The sequence below is a fragment of the Rhinoderma darwinii genome, chromosome 8 (genome assembly GCF_050947455.1).
Source record: "Rhinoderma darwinii isolate aRhiDar2 chromosome 8, aRhiDar2.hap1, whole genome shotgun sequence".
Lineage (NCBI taxonomy): Eukaryota > Metazoa > Chordata > Amphibia > Anura > Rhinodermatidae > Rhinoderma > Rhinoderma darwinii.
The window spans coordinates 112379452-112398437 of record NC_134694.1 but is presented as its reverse complement, the minus strand read 5'-3'; the positions used below and the strand labels follow the sequence as shown (position 1 = coordinate 112398437).

The window sequence follows — 18986 nt, the reverse complement described above, 5'->3', positions numbered from 1 at the left end:
CTAGTGCATCATCCTAGTGTAATAGTTGTTATCCCTCACAATCTACTTCATCCAGGCAAAATATTTTACTGCTTACAATTCCATTATGGTTCATTCTTAGACTCCTAGTCACAGTACATGGAATTTTCATATTACATCTCATGCCCATATTTACTGGGAAAATCTAAAATTTGATTGTCTAATATGCAAATAAAGTAGATCATATATATATATATATATATATATCTATATTGAGTACTCACCGGTAGTTGGGGTTGTCGTGGTGGTTTTCAATGTTGTCGCTTTACAAAACAAAGTCAGATATTAATAAACACGTTATTCCATCAGTATATTTAAAGTTGCTTTCCGCTTTGGACAATCCCTTTCTATTAGAAGGGCCCCCCAGCAATAACCTGATCACAAAGTGTCCCAGTGATCAGTTGTAATATGTTCGCAGTACCTGCCAGCATTAGGTCCTTTTACCTACAGCACCCCCACAGGGGAAAAAAAGTATTACACAGTGCCTGTTAAAAACAATGGACTGTCTGTGTAATGCACGGACGTTTCTGATCCTCCAAAGAAATGGACAAACTCCAGGCTGATATATGAGGGTCTTGAGTGGGGGACCCCTCTCAATCAACTTAGAGTTTCATAATAGAGCACTTAAAAATCTGTTTTCTGAATCAGACAGCCCCTTTAATTTGATCTGATAACAACCAGGTGATTTCCATGTATTTTTTTTATTGAAAATTCTACAATTGCCTGAATTTCTTAGTGCATCAACTAAGTGTAACAGTTGTTATCCCTCACAATCGACTTCATCTGGACAAAAGATTTTACTGCTTACAATTACATTATGGTTAATTATTGGACTCTTAGTTACAGTACATGGAATTTTTTTTAATTCCATTTCATGCCCATATTTACTGGGAAAATCGAAAATGTTACTGTTTAATATGTAAATAAAGTAGATGATATATATCTATATTGAGTACTTACTGGTAGTTGGGGTTGTCGTGGTTGTTTTCAATGTTGTCGCTTTACAAAAAAAAAAGTCCGATATTAATAAACACGTTATTCCAATAATTATATTACATGTGGTGATTGATTAACTGAGTTGTTTTTTCTATTAAGTTATTATAAATTAGTTGTGATTATTATTATGATTTATCTCATATATTGCACTGACAATTCAAAGATATTAGTTGTTAGTTCTCATTCAGATGGGCATAGGGTGCCCGTATTTAACTGTCTGTATTCCATATGTAGCACCTGGACCCAATGGGATTCTACTGAAATGAACTCACATTATCATGTATCCAAAAAGTGCTGTGAGTTTGGTTCAGCAGTACCAAAAGGGGTTCTGGTGTTACAGACATTTCTCCAAATTTTTTCCAAAAAGTTTCCTATAAATTTTGAAAAATTGACTAGAAAATAAGCAAGATAATTGGATACAAAATCTAAGTGTGTCTTAATTCAGATGGCGTATTTACACTTGTTTAACAGCCTGTATAAAACCTGAACCTAGAACCACTGAGGGGCAAACGTCCAGGGTCCGAGAATAGCTTTACAAATGTAATAACAGCATTTCTGATATTAAGTGATATTCCTCCTAGATCCTAAACACCCTTCCTAACTTCAAGGATGCTGAGAGTGATCATACCTGGAGGATTAGCTATAGATCTTCCTTTGGAATATATTTCAAAAAGAAAATCTCCCCAGGGAAAGCTGAAGCTTAAAGCGACCATTTAGCGCCTTACAACGACGCTGACCGGCTAGCGGCGCGATGACGTCATCGCGCTGCTTCCATGCTTGAATAGCGCTGATTGACGGGGCAAGTCATTCTGCCCCGCCAATCAGCGTCATTGGACCACGCTAGTTCGGCTCCTGCAGACCTGCTCAGAAGAGAGCAGATCTGCATCGGCAGCGAACAGAAACGGGATCATGTGAGTATGAAAAGATTATTTTTTTTTTTTTCTCATCTAAACTGTTAATGCCATTATCTATAGTGGGGGCTCTATCTACAGGAGGGTCATCTATATGTGGACCACTATATACAGGGGGGGTCTATATATGGGGATGTGGGACACTAGCTACAGGGGTGGTCTATATGTGGGGATGTGGGCCACTATATACAGGGGGGTCTATATGTGGGCCACTATCTACAGGGGGGTCTATATGTGGGCCGCTATCTACAGGGGGGTCTATATGTGGGGATGTGTGGTACTATCTACAGGGTGGTCTATATGTGGGCCACTATATACAGTGGGAGCTATATGTGAGACACTATACAGGGGTGGGCTACGTGTAATAGCATATAGCAAGTAATGGCACGTTTTGGTGCGCAAAGCGGTTAATGTTATGTCCTGTGTGTACAATGATAACAACAAAGATTATGATGAAAAAAAAAGTGGATGTGCACATGTTCTGTTAAAAATGGTCCTCAGAATGATTTCCAACCAATCATCAACCAGACTGTCCGACATGACTTGGTCCAAAGCCAAATAACTCTTCTTGCAGGAGAGATGACTAAATAGAGCTGAGCAGAAGTCAAACCATGTCCCCCATCTCCCAATCTGCTTTAGTAATCAGATATTTCTGAAAGTAAATTTAGCTGGAGAATTTCTTGAAGCAAATAGTAAAAAACGTACTTGTAGTTTGGCGTGGAGTTGTTGTGGTTGGAGATGTTGTAGTCGCTGTGTAAACATTTTTATCACACAGTTATTCATGGAGAAATAATCATGAGATTCCAGACATAACTAATAATAACCCAAATACAAATATTGTAGAAACAATCAATTCCGCTACCGCATTAAAAAGTTTGTCATGGATTTCCACTCATTTTACAAAAACTGGGAATATGAATCATATATTACAATCGACCCCTTTTATCTCTATACATGGTTTGTGCTTCCTTTTTTGTGTTACTATTTTTATTTATAGAATGTGCATTTTCAATGGTTGGAGGCCATAGACCGGCAACAGAACCACGTCACAGCAAGACGACCACTAGGTGACCACCCGCTCTGAGCATTTTGCCTACATAATTATGTAAACACAGCTAGTACTTTCTTCATGTTTCTCCATGTAAATGATGTTATCGCAGATTGTGCTGCCTAAATGTAGAGATCATCAGCACAGATAGTACTGCCTCCTGTCTCTCTTTGTAAATAATGTAGGTACAGATAGTACTACCTCCCTGTCTCTCTGATTAAATGATGGAGGTACAGATATTACTGCCTCCCTGTCTCTCTAATTAAATGATGTAGGTACAGATAGTACTGCCTCCTGTCTCTCTTTGTAAATAATGTAGGTACAGATAGTACTGCCTCTCTATCTCTCTGATTAAATGATGAAGGTACAGATATTACTGCCTCCCTGTCTCTCTAATTAAATGATGTAGGTACAGATAGCACTGCCTCCCTGTTTCTATTTGTAAATAATGTAGACACAGATAGTACTGTCTCTTTGTAAATGATGTAGACACAAATAGTACTTTCTCTCTATAGAAATGATGTAGGTAAAGATAGTACTGCCTCCCTGTCTCTCTGTGTAAATGATGTAGAACAAATAGTATTATCTCTCTATATAAATGATGTAGACACTACTGCCGCCCTGTCTTTCCATATAAATTACTCAGGCACAGATAGTACTTTCTCCCTGTCTTTCTATGTAATTGATGTAGACACAGACAGTACTGTCTCCTTGTTACTCCATGTGCATTATATAGGAAATGAGGCACAGACAGTACAACCTCCCTTTCTCCCCATGTAAATGATGTTGACACAAGTAGCAGTGCCTCCCTGTCTCAAGCAGTCATATCATGTCACCTCCATCTCAGGCTGTTCTATTAATTAGATTTTTAAAAAAATAAATTAGTTGGATAATCTATTTAAGCAAAGAAACCTACTTGTAGTCTTGAGGGAAGTTGTTTGAGATGTTGCAGCAGCTGTATGATTATTTTTTTTATTGCACAGTTAGTCCAGATATCATAAGATAGAAATGACTGGACGTACTTACAGCAACTAGAACTTTTTCTTTAGTAAGATATTACCAAAATGTTCCTGAGCGCTTTCACATTTCAGAATACAAGTATTACATATCGAAGGAGCATATCCATCTCCAATTCACTTTGTTTGAAAGGGTAACTATACTTTTAAAAAACTTTTTACATGTCAGTGACATGTCAGAAGTTTTGATCGCTGGGGGTCCGAGCACTGAGACCCCAACTGATCGCTAAAACTAAGCGGCAGAAGTGATGTGCGGCTTCGTTTCTGATCAGCTTTTCTTGGAGCTTTTCTTCTTCCCCAGGTCCTGCATCGTGTCAGACGAGCGGGGACACATCGGCAGCAGAGGCTACAGATGATTCTGCAGCAGCATCGGCGTTTGCAGGTAAGTAGCTACATCGACTTACCTGCTAACGCCGATGCTGCTGCAGACTCAACTGAAGCCTCTGGTGCCGATGTGTCCGACACGATGCAGGACCTGTGAGTGACGTCACAGATCTGCACTGCCAGAAGCTGGGCGTTCTGAAGAGAAGTGGATGATACTTCTCGTCAGAACGCCCAGCTAGTAAAAGTATTAAAAACGCCCCGATGTACGCACATAATACACGCCCACTTGGACTTTTACTTTTAAACACACCCACTTGGACTTTTGCAAGCCTCATTTGCATAACTACAAAAATGGTTATAACTTGGCCAAAAATGCTCGTTTAAAAAAAATAAAAACGTTACTGTAATCTACATTGCAGCGCCGATCTGCTGCAATAGCAGATAGGGGCTGCAAAATCTGGTGACAGAGCCTCTTTAAGGTTAAAGGGGTTTTCCCACTATAGGAAGTTATGGCTAGGATGCACTGTCACTTCCTCGTCGGTGGGGGTCTGGCCTGAGAATTCCCCACCAATCCTTAAAATGAAGGATCCCTCATTAATACTTTGAATAAAAGGACAGAGGTCTCTTTGGCATTTCTCCTGTACAGAGACGATCCTGGCCGACTGTTGGCAATGGAACTACAACACAGCCCCGTTCACCTGAATGGAGATTTGTCGCAGTTACCGGCACAGCGGGTTGCCGGGAGTGCTGCTGTGCAGGCGAAAAACTGAAGACACCTTTTATCCATTTATTTAAAGTGTCAGTGGGGTATACTGAAGTTGTACCCCTACCAATCAGAATATTATGGCATATCCTAGCAATATGCCATAATATTCTAAGGTGGGAATACCCCTTTAAAAAGGTAGTTCATACTGTAAATATGCAGGATTGATGCTGCTACTATTTAATTGGAATTAAACTATAATAATATTAAAAAATAATCCAATATTTCTTCATTGCTTAAAGGTGGAATTTCCCTTTAAGTCTTTCAATCTTAGAAATGTAATATAGGGACATTTGGCAATAATGTTAAAAATATAAAATTAAAATATTTACATTTTCTGCACAGAAGACGATGAATTCATGAAATGGATTTGATTGCGTAGCATGAAATTGACTTTACTTACGAGGACAGGTGCATGACGGACCAAGAATATCACAGAGGTTTATACCCAGCACTATAAGGGGGCAATCTTTAGGAGGACATTCGCACTTGGTGGTTTCTGTATAATTGAGATACGTATCATTATTATTATTATTATTATTATTATTATTATTATCATTATTATTATTATTATTATGAGAAGATATTATGTCAATAGTGAAATTTGGTATTTTGGGTGGTTTTGCCCTTTAAATGACTTAAAATAGAAATAAAGCAAACAGTTAAAGGGGCTTTTTGAGATAAGAAAAATCGTTTTTTGCTTTTTTTCCCCTCAGAAACAGCACCACTTTTGTCCATAGACTGTTACTGTTGTTACAATACCTTATTCAGCCTGTGGACAACAGTGGCGCTGTTTGTGGAAAAAGTTACAAAAAGTTACAAATTAACCATTATGCTCTTCTGGCTTAGAAATCTCCATTCTCATTGAAATCTTTTAAAGCTGATGTCCACTTTGGACAATCCCTTTCTGTTAAAAGGGCCCCCCCAAACAATAACCTGATCCCAAAGTGTCTCAGCTGTAAAATGATGGCAGAACCTGCCAGCATTAGGTCTTTTTACCTACAGCACCCCCACAGGAGAAAAAAATTATTACACAGTGCCTGTTAAAAAACAACTTATTAAAGATTCTACAATTGCCTGAATTTCTAGTGCATCATCCTAGTGTAATAGTTGTTATCCCTCACAATCTACTTCATCCAAGCAAAATATTTTACTGCTTACAATTCCATTATGGTTCATTCTTAGACTCCTAGTCACAGTACATGGAATTTTCATATTACATCTCATGCCCATATTTACTGGGAAAATCTAAAATTTGATTGTATAATATGCAAATAAAGTAGATCATATATATATATATCTATATTGAGTACTCACCGGTAGTTGGGGTTGTCGTGGTGGTTTTCAATGTTGTCGCTTTACAAAACAAAGTCAGATATTAATAAACACGTTATTCCATCAGTATATTTAAAGTTGCTTTCCGCTTTGGACAATCCCTTTCTGTTAGAAGGGCCCCCCCAACAATAACCTGATCACAAAGTGTCCCAGTGATCAGTTGTAATATGTTCACAGTACCTGCCAGCATTAGGTCCTTTTACCTACAGCACCCCCACAGGGGAAAAAAAGTATTACACAGTGCCGGTTTAAAACAATGGGCTGTCAGTGTAATGCACAGACGTTTCTGATCCACCAGAGAAATGGACAAACTACAGGATGATATATGAGGGTCCTGAGTGTGGGACCCCTCTCAATCAACTTTGAGTTTCATAATAGAGCACTTAAAAATCTGTTTTCTGAATCAGACAGCGCCTTTAATTTGATCTGACAACAACCAGGGGACTTCCATGTATTTTCTTATTGAAAATTCTCCTATTGCCTGAATTTCTTAGTGCATCAACTAAGTGTAAGGCTGGGTTCACACGACCTATTTTCAGACGTAAACGGGGCTACAACACGTCGGCAAACATCTGCCCATTCATTTGAATGGGTTTGCTGACGTACTGTGCAGACGACCTGTCATTTACGCGTCGTCGTTTGACAGCTGTCAAACGACGACGCGTAAAAATACAGCCTCGTCAAAAGAAGTGCAGGACACTTCTTTGGATGTTTTTGGAGCTGTTTACTCATAGACTCCAATGAAAACAGCTCCAAAAACGGACGTAAAAAACGCCGTGAAAACGGCGCGAAAAACGCCGCGAAAAACGCGAGTTGCTCAAAAAACGGCTGAAAATCAGGGGCTGTTTTCCCTTGAAAACAGCTCTGTATTTTCAGACGTTTTTGGTCACTACGTGTGCACATACCCTCACAGTTGTTATCCCTCACAATCTACTTCATCTGGACAAAAGATTTTACTGCTTCCAATTACATTATGGTTAATTATTGACTCTTAGGGTATGTTCACACGCTGAGAGGCATTTACGTGTGAAAAGACAGACTGTTAACAGCTGCCTCGTTTCACACGTAAATGCTCCTCCTCGTAATTTACGAGGCGTCTGAGACGCTCTGAGATGCTCGTAAATCTTGAGCTGTGCTTCATTGAGTTCAATGAAGAACAGCTCAAATTACGTGGCAAAGAAGTGTCCTGCACTTCTTTGCCGAGGCAGTCCATTTACGCGTCGTCGTTTGACAGCTGTCAAACGACGACGCGTAAATGACAGGTCGTCTGCACAGTACGTCGGCAAACCCATTCAAATGAATGGGCAGATGTTTGCCGACGTATTGTAGCCCTATTTTCAGGCGTAAAACGAGGCATAATACGCCTCGTTTACGCCTGAAAAGAGGTCGTGTGAACCCAGCCTTAGTTGCAGTACATGGATTTATTTTTTATTCGATTTCATGCCCATATTTACTGGGAAAATCTAACATTTTATTGTATAATATGTAAATAAAGTAGATCATGCATATCTATATTGAGTACTCACTGGTAGTTGGGGTTGTCGTGGTGGTTTTCAATGTTGTCGCTTTAGAAAAAAAAAGTCCGATATTAATAAACACGTTATTCCATCAATCATATTACATGTGGTGATTGATTAACTGAGTTTTTTTAAAATTAAGTTATTATAAATTAGTTGTGATTATTATTATGATTTATCTCATATATTGCACTGACAATTCAAAGATATTAGTTGTTAGTTCTAGGCTAGGACGACGTATTTAATATATTATAGCAATACATAGGCAATGGTCCCCGATAAGAATATGACAACAACTTTAAATTCCGTCATGTCATCGTCTAAGCTCAATAGTAATACATGATATACAACTAACATACATTAGTAAGGAGAGATTGAACGTTTTACATTTCTGTAGATATTATAGCATTGTCCGCTCCGTGCCTATTGTAAGTCAATATCCCACCACACGCTGCTCCAACAGCAAATATAGACCTCCCTCTAAACATTGTGTTTCCTTTATAACCGCAGAGGTCTTCATAGAGTCAATGACTTCAGTTACTACAAATTATACTCACGAGGACAGTCGCATGACTGAGGGCACCGATTTAGCAACTGCAATAGTAAAGGGCATTCATTAGGGGGGCACGGGCATGTGCTATTTCCTGTAGAATTGAAAAAAACATTATTATTAGTTTTATTATTTTATTCAATGCGTTATTATTTTACCACCTGATTTATTATCTATCATGTGACTACTTATCAGTCTAATTAGAATAATTTTTCTTCCTTCTAGGAAACACAACTTTTAATCTAAACTCAGAAAGTGTAAGGTCCCTTGTGTCTTTTAGGCTCAGTTCACATCTGTAGAGAAGTATTCGGCACACAGACAAATATGATTCAAAACTTCTTTCGTTTTATTTGTATTGTATTCAAATGCCATGGGCGGAGTGCAACGTTTCGGTCCAATAAGACCTTCGTCAGGCACTAAAGGTGTACAAAAATTTTTACACATAAATATCTAGGCATCATTTTGGTACAATATATGTATCATCTCTTATAACACAAAATAATAATGCTACATTGGAAAGAGAAAAATAGTAAATAGAAAAATAAAGATAAAATAAAGATAAATTTAAGACAAGAACAGAATATGCACAACACATACATGATTCATACTTCATCAATATCTATGCATATTAGGATTACATTTGATGTAAAAAAGATATAAACAATCAAAAGTATGTGCATGTGTATGCCAGACGGAAGACATCATATCCGTGGCACCATATCCAAGGCTCCAAATATAGTACAAGCAAAAATCGTATAAAGAAATACATCTGGGTATATTTGTAGTGTAACAGCAATAATCCAAACGATGTCCGCAACTTCTGTGGCTGGAAACAGAGTTGTGGAGTACATAGTGCACGAATATAGTGCAAAGATGCAAGTTTTCCTGTAGATGCTCCCTCAATCTGGTACCCATGCTCAGAAAAATAACTTAAAAAATCATTGCGTGAGAGATAATCAGTATAAACATGATGCACCACATAATATAAAGTAAATAGTTATGCTTGTTAATGTACTGGCCGTATTAACATACTATAGAGAGCCTGTACGGCTCGAGGAGACTGTCCCATTGATGCTATCTAGTCAGATGTTGTTTAACATAAACATTTCTTGTCCTAATTGCATAATGGCTGTCCTGTTCAGTGTGCACGTTGTATCTGATGCATGATGGTGGCAGGAGGCAGGTAGTAAAACATTGCAATGACCTTACCTGGAACCCTGTTGGCGTGGATGTATCCTGTTGATGAGCACTGCTGTTCGTATCGCGGCTTACCGCTCGTTTTTGGCGCTAACTGCAATGATTATTCTTGCAGTTTAAATGTCCTGTGTCTGGGGCGGGTCATGGGAGGTTAGGGCTATTGGATTTAGCAGTAATAGCATATGTTTGGGCGATATACAGTCTCTTGATCCTGAATGAGCACCAATTACTGCTTCTGTTATTAAGAATATGTTACTGGTAGCTGACCATATTTACTGTAGGTTATTAACTACAGTAAATATTGGTGCTCATTCAGGATCAAGAGACTGTATATCGCCCAAACATATGCTATTACTGCTAAATCCAATAGCCCTAACTACATCTGATCGGCGATAAATATCTAACATGGGAGTGAAAACACCGCCCCTTACAACGGCGTCACACGACACACCCCTGTGTCATGGCAATTCCCTCTGAGTAGTGTGCAGCCGAACACACACTCAGACACGCCCACTTAGTTACGAGCGGCCAATCACGTGCATAGGGAACCTCCCATGTGTCATGGCAACTCCCTCTGAGTAGTGTGCAGCCAATCACACACTCAGACACGCCCACTAAGTTACGAGCGGCCAATCACGTGCATAGGGAACCTCCCATGACCCGCCCCAGACACAGGACATTTAAACTGCAAGAATAATCATTGCAGTTAGCGCCAAAAACGAGCGGTAAGCCGCGATACGAACAGCAGTGCTCATCAACAGGATACATCCACGCCAACAGGGTTCCAGGTAAGGTCATTGCAATGTTTTACTACCTGCCTCCTGCCACCATCATGCATCAGATACAACGTGCACACTGAACAGGACAGCCATTATGCAATTAGGACAAGAAATGTTTATGTTAAACAACATCTGACTAGATAGCATCAATGGGACAGTCTCCTCGAGCCGTACAGGCTCTCTATAGTATGTTAATACGGCCAGTACATTAACAAGCATAACTATTTACTTTATATTATGTGGTGCATCATGTTTATACTGATTATCTCTCACGCAATGATTTTTTAAGTTATTTTTCTGAGCATGGGTACCAGATTGAGGGAGCATCTACAGGAAAACTTGCATCTTTGCACTATATTCGTGCACTATGTACTCCACAACTCTGTTTCCAGCCACAGAAGTTGCGGACATCGTTTGGATTATTGCTGTTACACTACAAATATACCCAGATGTATTTCTTTATACGATTTTTGCTTGTACTATATTTGGAGCCTTGGATATGGTGCCACGGATATGATGTCTTCCGTCTGGCATACACATGCACATACTTTTGATTGTTTATATCTTTTTTACATCAAATGTAATCCTAATATGCATAGATATTGATGAAGTATGAATCATGTATGTGTTGTGCATATTCTGTTCTTGTCTTAAATTTATCTTTATTTTATCTTTATTTTTCTATTTACTATTTTTCTCTTTCCAATGTAGCATTATTATTTTGTGTTATAAGAGATGATACATATATTGTACCAAAATGATGCCTAGATATTTATGTGTAAAAATTTTTGTACACCTTTAGTGCCTGACGAAGGTCTTATTGGACCGAAACGTTGCACTCCGCCCATGGCATTTGAATACAATACAAATAAAACGAAAGAAGTTTTGAATCATATTTGTCTGTGTGCCGAATACTTCTCTACATACGATTGGGTTGGGACCCTATTCGTGCACCTCCTATAGGTCTTGTGCACTCTGAACCAATACCGATCAGTTCACATCTGTGTTCACATCAGAAGGTCCATCGTAGATTGCATCAGATTTAATAGGAAGAATAGCATTGCATGCAGAGCTATTCTTCCCATCAGAACGAGTCACACCATAGCGGAACCAATAGACCCCTTTTTTTAAGTCAATGGGGTCCGTCAAACACATGTAGTATCTGTCATATGACTGCCCCGGCACTGTCTACTGGTTTCCGTTATAAAGACAGCTGATGACGTCACTGATGATGTCACTCACCAGCTAATGACGTCACTCACCAGTGCCTTCCTGTCCACTCCATTCTGAAACAGTAAACCAGAGGAGAAGCAGAGAATAGAGGATAAGTGATTATAATGTTTTTTTACCCCATTATCATGTAACCCACGGTGGAGCCATAATAACTGACCTGGCCTGGAAGCATTATAGCATCTTAATCCTGAATATTAAATTATTGTGAGTCTAATATATATATATAGATCATTTTTGTTTATAAGCAGTTAGTACTTACCTGTAGATGGAGGGGCTGTAATTCCTGTTATCCCTAGGATAAAAACAAAATTGTTACTGGTGATATATAGTCATGCCCATTGAACCATCATCTCACATTCAGGCTCTTTTCACATCTTTTTACATCATCATATGTGCTGGGAACATTACCGCCGTATGCACCACACTTATCCATAGGGTCCCTGTAAAGGATCTGCCAGACACAGCTTCTGTGTCGACGCCCATGGTTAGTCAGTCTGCACCTGCTCCTAAATCTGAGAGATTGACTTCATCTTCTACCACTCAGGCTGGGAGGCTTAGGAGTGGGAGAGCCTATCACAGCCTGGCCAGACGGAGCTAGCTCCCGCCCTCTGTCTATTTATACCTGCTTTTCCTGCTCCTCCTCTGCCTGTGATTCTTTCCTGTTTCCTGGCTCTGCTGCTCCTGCTGTGATTATTGACCTTTCTTTATTTTTGACCCTGGCTTTACTGACTACGCTCCTGCTCTGCGATTTGTACCTCGTACACTCCTGGTTTGACTCGGCTCGTTCACTACTTTTGTTGCTCACTGTGTTGCTGTGGGCAACTGCCCCATTTCCCTTAGCTTCTGTGTACCCTTGTCTGTTTGTCTGTCATGCACTTATTGAGCGTAGGGACCGTCGCCCAGTTGTACGCCGTCGCCTAGGACGGGCCGTTGCAAGTAGGCAGGGACTAAGTGGCGGGTAGATTAGGGCTCACCTGTCTGACTCCCTACCCCGTCATTACAGTCCCATTGACCCAACGTGTGCTTTTGCCATATCTTCTTTCTTACTGTATGGAATTGCATACTTGACTAAGCTTTTTTTTTATACAGAAGCATCCAGTAATCATTGTATATAGCACGGTATACTTTCTTTTACAATAGGACCCTAGAGGATACATCAGAGTTTGAAGTCTGAGCCTTCCTTCAGACACATATACGCCGGGAAATTCTTCCGACATATACCTCCAACTTCCGAAGGAAGACTCTGCTGTGATGTGAACAGATCATAGAAAAAGACTGTAGATTAAAAGTTTATCCAGTGGGCACTGCGCACCTATATACTTGGCACGTTTCTCTAGGCTTGTAAGACACATTTCTCCTTCTTACACGACTGCTGCTGTATATATACTGTATATATTTACTGCAAAACATGGAGCACGCCTTTTAATAAATTTGCCACCTCTTACATCTCCTGGCCACTTTTTTCATTGTATTCAAAACTGTTCAGATTGGTGTAAAATTGTCTAAAACACATAATAAATTGGTTTGGTGCAATTTGCTACAGAATTCTGGAACATTTTGCTAATTTTTCACGATTTTATTTCCATTCTTAGCCAATTACAAGCTACTTACTTTTAGACTTAGGAGAAAAGTTTGTGACTCAATAAACATAATTGCCTCCTTAATAAGAACCTGTTACTGTGACAGATCTATTAAAATAAGGTGCGATGCCCTAATAGATTTATACTGGTGGGTAAAATTACACCCTAATGACCTCCCAAAATGCCTGGTTCTGTGATGTCACATGGGGTATGAAAAAGATCATGTGATGAAGTCGGAGACTCCTATTTGCCACACAAATCCTTTCACAGCTGCTAAATGGCTGAGAGGGATCATGTGACACCAAGGAACACAAATGCTTTCTGGCATTTTGGGAGGCTGATTAATGGGCGCAATTACGCGTCTATTAATCACACCCTCTTTTTGCCAACCCACAGATATGACTGCAGGATCAGACTACACATAAGGTTTCTTCGTAGTCTGTAACCATGAAGACACATAAGTCTGCATGGGAGCTGTGCACACACAACGATTCTTGATTTTTAATGAAAACTATTTGCAAAGTTACTTCATGCAACCAGAAATAGATATGAACATCTAGAGGACTTACCATGACCATGTATTTGGATATTCTTTCTTGTACACTGGTGCCTGAAACTGTTCTTAATAAATGTGCGATCTATTAAGTGACTTATGTAGAGGTTAATTATGTATATAAAAAAACTATATAAACTGTACAATTAAAAATAAATTTTTAGCCTGATGTAGCAGAGCTGAATTCTTACAGGCTGTATTGTGATTACTCTTAGGGTATGTGCACACGATAACGTCAATTACGGCTGAAATTACGGAGCTGTTTTCAGGAGAAAACAGCTCCTGCATTTCAGACGTAATTGCTCGTACTCACGTTTTGCGAGGCGTCAATTACGGACGTAATTTGGAGCTGTTCTTCATTGGATTCAATGAAAAACTGCTCCAATTACGTCCCAAGAAGTGTCCTGCACTTCTTTGACGAGGCTGTTATTTTACGCGCCGTCTTTTGACAGCGACGCGTAAAATTACAGGTCGTCGGCACAGAACATCGGCAAACCCATTGAAATGAATGGGCAGAGGTTTGCCGACGTATTCAAGGCTTTTTTTCAGACGTATTTCGAGGCGTAAAACGCCTCCAATACGTCTGAAAATAGGTCGTGTGAACCCAGCCTAAGCGTTAAGACATTGGAGCAGGTTTATATGCTGTCCTGTGTAAAATCACAGACAACTCATTGTGCCATCATGATGACTTTGCCTCGTTTCAATTTCAGCTCTGCTTCATCTCCTCTAAGATGTAAAATGTAAAGTAGAACTAATAAAACAAAGTAGAAATTAAACATAAAATTTGAAGATTTTTAAAGAAAATACATCATGTCCATGAAGTCAGATTGACCACGAGGACATTGCCAAAAAGGAAAGTCCTGGAAACTTAAGGTATCACTTTGGTTTTATTGTAAGCTCCTGGTTAAGAATTAACCAAAGTCATAACTTCAAGTTCCTGGGGCCGGGCCCAATGGAAAATCTGTAACCGGGGCACCCTACCATGGGCCACTTATTACTCTGACGTTTTCTTATGTGGCAGAAGAGCCTTCGGACCACCTCAAGCTCCAGAGCCTGGATAAGACTGCAACCTCCGCACCCCCCAAAGCTACAAAAAGTCTGGAAAATAGCTCAATGGTCAAAAGATTGAAGGTGTTGAGTGCTTATCTCAAGACCTTAAATAATAGAAGCGCTAAGCTACAAGTTATATCAGACATGTCGGCAAAATTATGCTAAATAGCGTTCGTGCCAAACTATAAGTCAAAGAGTAGAAGTTAGTTAAAGAGGTACGTGCCCCCATCTCCAGAAAAAAGTAACATTGCGGCTAGGACTGCACCTTGCCACTTTGGCCATTGACTCTAATGGAAAGACCATGCGGGAATCCAAAAGAAACTGAACGGGGTCAACAGGAGATAATCCGCCTATGATGCCATATCCTAGTGATATGCTATCTATATATTTACTGAAACCAGGGGAAACTTACATTATACAGCACAAATTAAAATAAATGCGACAACTATGTAAAGCACAGAAGAGCCAGGTCCTCCTAAAGGAGAGACGTTCCTTGCCCTGGTAGGGGATGCTCCTCCAAATACCGTAAGGGTATGTTCACACGCAGAGTCAAAAACGTCTCAAAATACGGAGCTGTTTTCAAGAGAAAACAGCTCCTGATCTTCAGATGTTTTTTGTGCCACTCACGATTTTCGCTGCGTTTTTTACGGCCGTTTTTGGTGCTTTTTTCACTAGAGTCTATGGAAAAAGGCTCCAAAAACGTCCCTTCTTTTTCGCGGCCGTTACTTTAAGCGTAAAAAAAATGCAACAAAAAACGTTCCGTCAGAATAGAACGCCGTTTTCCCATTGAAATCAATGGGCAGATGTTTGGAGGCGTTCTGCTTACGATTTTTCGGACGTTTTTGGGCTATTACGGGCCGAAAATAGGCCGTGTGAACATACCCTAATAGGGCTTAATAGTGGATGTCAAAACAATCAACAATTATAACAGACAAAAGATGGACACAAAAATATGGCCAATATGTACAAAAACAGCGCCACTCTTTTACATGGCCTATGTCTGCAATACCAGTCACAGTCTATAGACATGAGGGGCGCTCTTTATTGAATCTCACACAACCCTATAAGAAAAAATGTGCAAATGTTGAGATGAGGTCTACAGAACCAAATTTACCGCACTGGAAATCCTTCAACCGGTTTTGCAAGATTTATCCAGTGTTCTTTATAGAGAGACTCCCTTTATTTCCCTTTGAAGCGAAGTTCAATCTAAAGGGTAATTATCTCATCATTTTCTTATTGCCGGACCTTAATGTTTCTATGCATATATTACTTATGTCATTGGGACACTGCAAAGTTATAAGTATGTCTTCTCATGGCCGGATCAAGGTTGGCAGAAGGTCACTGGGCAAAGTAATTTGGTGGAGGACCGTATCTCGAGTAACAGTGTCTAGGAATTTAAAAAAGCATTATTTGGGTGTAAAATACGAAAATAAAAAACTTCCTTGTCTACCCACCAAAAAGATGCATCTCTGTTTCCCTGCCTTCGGTGTCCTTTGCCCCCTGCTCCTTTGTTTATATCAGTTCAGAATTCATGCCCACAGCACCTGACCGTGGTGACCAGTCCCACCGATGGGTGACATGTATGGCAGGAAACGATCTACCACAAGGTTGCTTCTACTCAGCAGTGCCTGGGGCATCAGAGCGCCAAACAAGGAAACTGGAGCTCCAACCATTAGTAATATATTAGTAAAAGCTGGATATTCGCCCCTTCTACTACTTTTATATTTTTGGAGGTACTCTTTAATACTTTTCAATCTCCCATATTTAGTCTGGGAAGGGCTAGAGGGAAATGGGAGATGGAGGCCCTAGGTGGTGGAAGACCATGGGCACATGCAAATCATCAAGGGCATCATCATGCTTTGGCACTTCTTGTAAAACCACTGCTCCCAACATGCCCTGAAAATACAATTGTTTCATGCTTGGGCTTCAGAACGGAAGACTATACGGGATCCTCAAACTATCAGCTCAGAAAAGGATATTGAAGTAACTGGAAGAGACACAAAATCTGGACACTTTGATGATTAGGAAATCATGACCTGGTCTGAAGAATGTTCAATGCCAAGTAGATTGTGAGGTCAAAATTTGGCAAATCTCATAAATCTATGGATCCATCTTTCTTACTGTCAATGGCTCATTCTTGTAGTAGTGCAATGGTGTGAGGAATATTTTCTTGGCGCCCATTACGGCCCCTAATACCAACTAAGAATTGTTTAAATTCCACAGCCTTCTTGAGTGTTCATGCTGCATCAATTTTTGGCCGCCATATTCTTCCAGGTGGCTAATACACTGAGACACAAAGAGCTTCATCTCAAGATGGTTTGATGAACACGACGATGAGTTTTGTGTTATCCAATGGTCCTCAGATGTCAATCCATGGCACAAAAATTCAGCCTGTTCTGAGGGCAACGCGAAACCTACCCAGATACCCCAACCTAGAAAGGAATACTCAATAATACTACAGCTGAGTACTTATTTAAAGTATAATATTTTTATGAGGCATTTCTCCAGGATCCCCCCTGCCTCTTTGTGTGGCTGTTACCCAATATATTTTTTTTTAAATTATTATTATTTCGTTTTCTGTCATTTATAATCATTTTGTCTTTGCATTAATGGAATCAGTTCTCCATGTGAGAGTTGCATCTTTACCCAATGCAAAATCTTTTACTGGGCCCACCCCCTGCCGTTTCCTGCAAATTAGCCAGAAACAGGGCAGGAATACAAGACTGCAGGATCAGATTACTTTATGAGTTTGTTAACCATGGAGATATCAGGTCTGCATAATAGCTGTATACACAAAACGATAGGATATTTTTAATCAAATATTTATGCCAAGTTGTTTTATTTTTTATTTTAGATGCTTTGGAGTAAAAGGATTGCAAAGGAGAATGTATACTTTAAAATAAGTCAACACACACTCCTTAATCTGTCCCACTCATTGGTTGAAGAAAAGGAAATACCGTGAACGCCAAAAAGCAATATCTGATATGCAGAATAAAATCTATATTTATATGCAAATCAAGGGGAAGACAATCAAAGGAAATTCCTGGCAGACATATCGCATAGCTTCATTTGCAGATATCTTCATAGAAACATTACTGGCAGATCCCTCTTGATCTTATCTTGTAGTAACCTCCGACATAGACCACGTAATATATTATACATATCAGGGTGTGAACCAGCGGATAGCGAGTCACTTTTTCGCAACTTTTTTCCACTTTACCTTGGACCCAACAGAGGTGAGTGCGTTCTAAATCTCATTCTCATTGTAACCATTTATTGGATATTTTTACTACAAATGTATTTTTTAACTTGCTCATCCCCTCTTTAATAGCGTTCTTTCCCTTTAACAGACATTTTAAAGGGATATGCACACCTTTTCTCCTTACTTGCTCTCTTTTTCTGTCTCTTATCTCCATAAACTATTAGGGCGGGTTCACACATGGCGGAATTGCACTTAAATTCCGCTGCGGACACTCCGCAGCGTTAATCCGCAGCGGAGCCGTTTCTACATTGACTTTCACTTTAATTTCGCAGTGTTCGTTTACACGATGCGTACAATTCCGCTGCGGAGCATAGGCTGCGGAGCGGAATTTGGTGTCCGCAGCATGCTCTGTCTGTTGCGGAGCAGTGGCGGACTCATGGCGGAATTTCTCCATTGACTTCAATGGAGATTCAAAGTTCCGCAATGAAGTCCGCAGCTGTCATGCACATGTCATGTGTGCTGCGGATGCGTCTTGCTTTTTTTACTTGACATTTCTTCATTCTGGCTGGACCTATGTATTTCTAGGTCTACAGCCAGACTGAGGAAGTCAATGGGGCTCCCGTAATGACGGGAGCGTTGCTAGGAGACGTCAGTAAATAGTCACTGTCCAGGGTGCTGAAAGAGTTAAGCGATCGGCAGTAACTGTTTCTGCACCCGGGACAGTGACTACCGATCCCAATATACATGTATCTGTAAAAAAAAATGAAGTTCGTACTTACCGAGAACTCCCTGTTTCTGTCTCCAGTCCGGCCTCCCAGGATGACGTTTCAGAGTAAGTGACGGCTGCAGCCAATCACAGGCCAAGCACAGGCTGCAGCGGTCACATGGACTGGCGCGTCATCCAGGGAGGTCGG

At 40.0% G+C, this 18986-nt stretch overlaps 1 protein-coding gene and 1 long non-coding RNA gene across 2 annotated transcripts in view; both read right to left on the bottom strand.

Annotated features, from left to right (window-relative positions):
• Window positions 1-1727, bottom strand: part of LOC142660042 (uncharacterized) — a 57369-nt gene extending 55642 nt beyond the window's left edge. Inside the window, exon 1 of the mRNA XM_075836693.1 lies at window positions 1643-1727. Coding sequence (XP_075692808.1) covers window positions 1643-1727 — 85 coding nt within the window. The remainder of the gene's footprint in view (window positions 1-1642) is intronic.
• A 929-nt stretch (window positions 1728-2656) lies between these two features.
• Window positions 2657-18982, bottom strand: LOC142658875 (uncharacterized). Its single transcript, XR_012850212.1, has 7 exons — window positions 18852-18982; window positions 11947-11979; window positions 8486-8572; window positions 7938-7976; window positions 6394-6432; window positions 5480-5575; window positions 2657-2675 (listed from the first exon to the last, which is right to left on the bottom strand). It is a non-coding gene; the product is annotated as an uncharacterized LOC142658875 (long non-coding RNA).
• Window positions 18983-18986: the final 4 nt, after the last annotated feature.